Source organism: Fulmarus glacialis, unplaced genomic scaffold, assembly GCF_000690835.1.
Source record: "Fulmarus glacialis isolate BGI_N327 unplaced genomic scaffold, ASM69083v1 scaffold48229, whole genome shotgun sequence".
Classification (NCBI taxonomy): Eukaryota; Metazoa; Chordata; class Aves; order Procellariiformes; family Procellariidae; genus Fulmarus; species Fulmarus glacialis.
Window position 1 is genome coordinate 1 of NW_009234823.1, and position 1,957 is coordinate 1,957.

At 61.7% G+C, this 1,957-nt stretch overlaps 1 protein-coding gene across 1 annotated transcript; it reads left to right on the forward strand.

Annotated features, from left to right (window-relative positions):
- Positions 1-93: 93 nt before the first annotated feature.
- Positions 94-1,764, forward strand: LOC104082579 (atrial natriuretic peptide receptor 1-like; the record flags this gene model as incomplete). The annotated part of the gene is made up of 4 exons (XM_009585767.1): positions 94-253; positions 339-494; positions 1,363-1,531; positions 1,614-1,764. Coding segments are annotated over 4 exons (636 nt in total), but the record flags the coding sequence as incomplete, so codon positions are not given.
- Between the last annotated feature and the right edge of the window lie 193 nt (positions 1,765-1,957).

The following is a 1,957-nucleotide window of genomic DNA, read 5'->3' on the forward strand; positions in this document are numbered from 1 at the left end:
GAGCCGGTTCCCGCGGGGCACCCAGTTCCCACAGGGGTCCCCCATTCCCATGGTGGGGGGACAACCAGGTCCGACCGCTCTCCGCCCTGCCAGGGGATGCAGTTCCTGCACAACGGGGTGATCATCTCCCACGGGAACCTCAAGTCCTCCAACTGCGTGGTGGACAGCCGCTTCGTGCTGAAGATCACAGACTACGGGCTGGAGAGCTTCCGCGTGGCCCCCGACGGCGAGGACTCCCACGCGCTCTTCGCCAGTGAGCACCCTGCCCATCCTCGACACCCCCCTCAACCTCTGCCCGGGGTCCCTGCCCGGCCTGAGCACCCTCCCTGGTGCCACAGAGAAGCTGTGGACGGCGCCCGAGCTTCTGCGGATGGAGTCGCCGCCGGCCCGCGGCACACAGAAGGGCGACGTTTACAGCTTCGGCATCATCCTGCAAGAGATCGCCCTGCGCAACGGCGTCTTCTACGTGGAGGGGCTGGACCTGAGCCCTAAAGGTGAGCGGGGGGGCCAGGGTGATGGTGCCAGAGACCCGTTGATGGGTGGTTGGACCAGCTGATGGGTGCTTAGATGGGTACTTAGCCCTACTGATGGGTTGTTGAACCTGCTGTGATGGGTTCTTGGACCTGCTGATGGGTTTTTGGACCTGCTGATGGGTTATTGGACCGGCTGATGGGTGCTTGGACCTGCTGGGATGGGTTCTTGGACCTGCTGGTGAGGTTTTGGACCTGCGGATGGGTTTTTGGACCTGCTGTGATGGGTTCTTGGACCTGCTGGTGAGGTTTTGGACCTGCTGATGGGTTTTTGGACCTGCTGATGGGTTATTGGACCGGCTGATGGGTGCTTGGACCTGCTGGGATGGGTTCTTGGACCTGCTGGTGAGGTTTTGGACCTGCGGATGGGTTTTTGGACCTGCTGTGATGGGTTCTTGGACCTGCTGGTGAGGTTTTGGACCTGCTGATGGGTTTTTGGACCTGCTGATGGGTTATTGGACCGGCTGATGGGTGCTTGGACCTGCTGGGATGGGTTCTTGGACCTGCTGGTGAGGTTTTGGACCTGCGGATGGGTTTTTGGACCTGCTGTGATGGGTTCTTGGACCTGCTGGTGAGGTTTTGGACCTGCTGATGGGTTTTTGGACCTGCTGATGGGTTATTGGACCGGTGATGGGTGCTTGGACCTGCTGATGGGTTATTGGACCTGCTAGTGGGTTATTGGACCTGCTGATGGGTTGTTGGCCTCACTGATGAGTGCTTGGACCTGCTGATGGGTGCTTGGACCAGCTGATGGGTTGTTGGCCTCACTGATGGATGCTTGGACCTGCTGACGGGTGCTTGGACTTGCTGTGATGGGTGCTTGGCCCCGCAGAGATTATTGAGCGGGTGAAGAGTGGGGAGCACCCCAGCTTCCGCCCCTCAGCCAACGTGGGGTGCCACATGGAGGAGCTGGGCCAGCTGATGCAGCACTGCTGGGCCGAGGACGTCCTGGAGCGTCCCGACTTCAACCAGATCAAGGTCCAGCTCCGCAAGTTCAACAGGTACCTCCACCTCCCCCAATCCCACGGGCGATGGGTGACCCCGAAAAAGGTCCCCAGGTGGGTGCTCACCCCCTGCCCGCAGGGAAAGCAGCAGCAACATCCTGGACAACCTGCTGTCACGCATGGAGCAGTATGCCAACAACCTGGAGGAGCTGGTGGAGGAGCGAACCCAAGCCTACCTGGAGGAGAAGCGCAAGGCTGAGGCTCTCCTCTACCAGATCCTGCCCCAGTGAGCACCGGGGGGGCCCTGGCCCTCTGTGCACCCCCCCACTGCTGGGCACCCTGGGGTACCACACCGGCATCTCCTGCCTGCCCAGGGCTGGGGTCCCCCATGGATGCCCTGCATGGCTGGGAGTGCTTGGAGGGGCTGGGGACCCCAAGGACCCCCATGTGGCTTGGGGCTGGGGGTGTTTGGAGGGGCTGGGG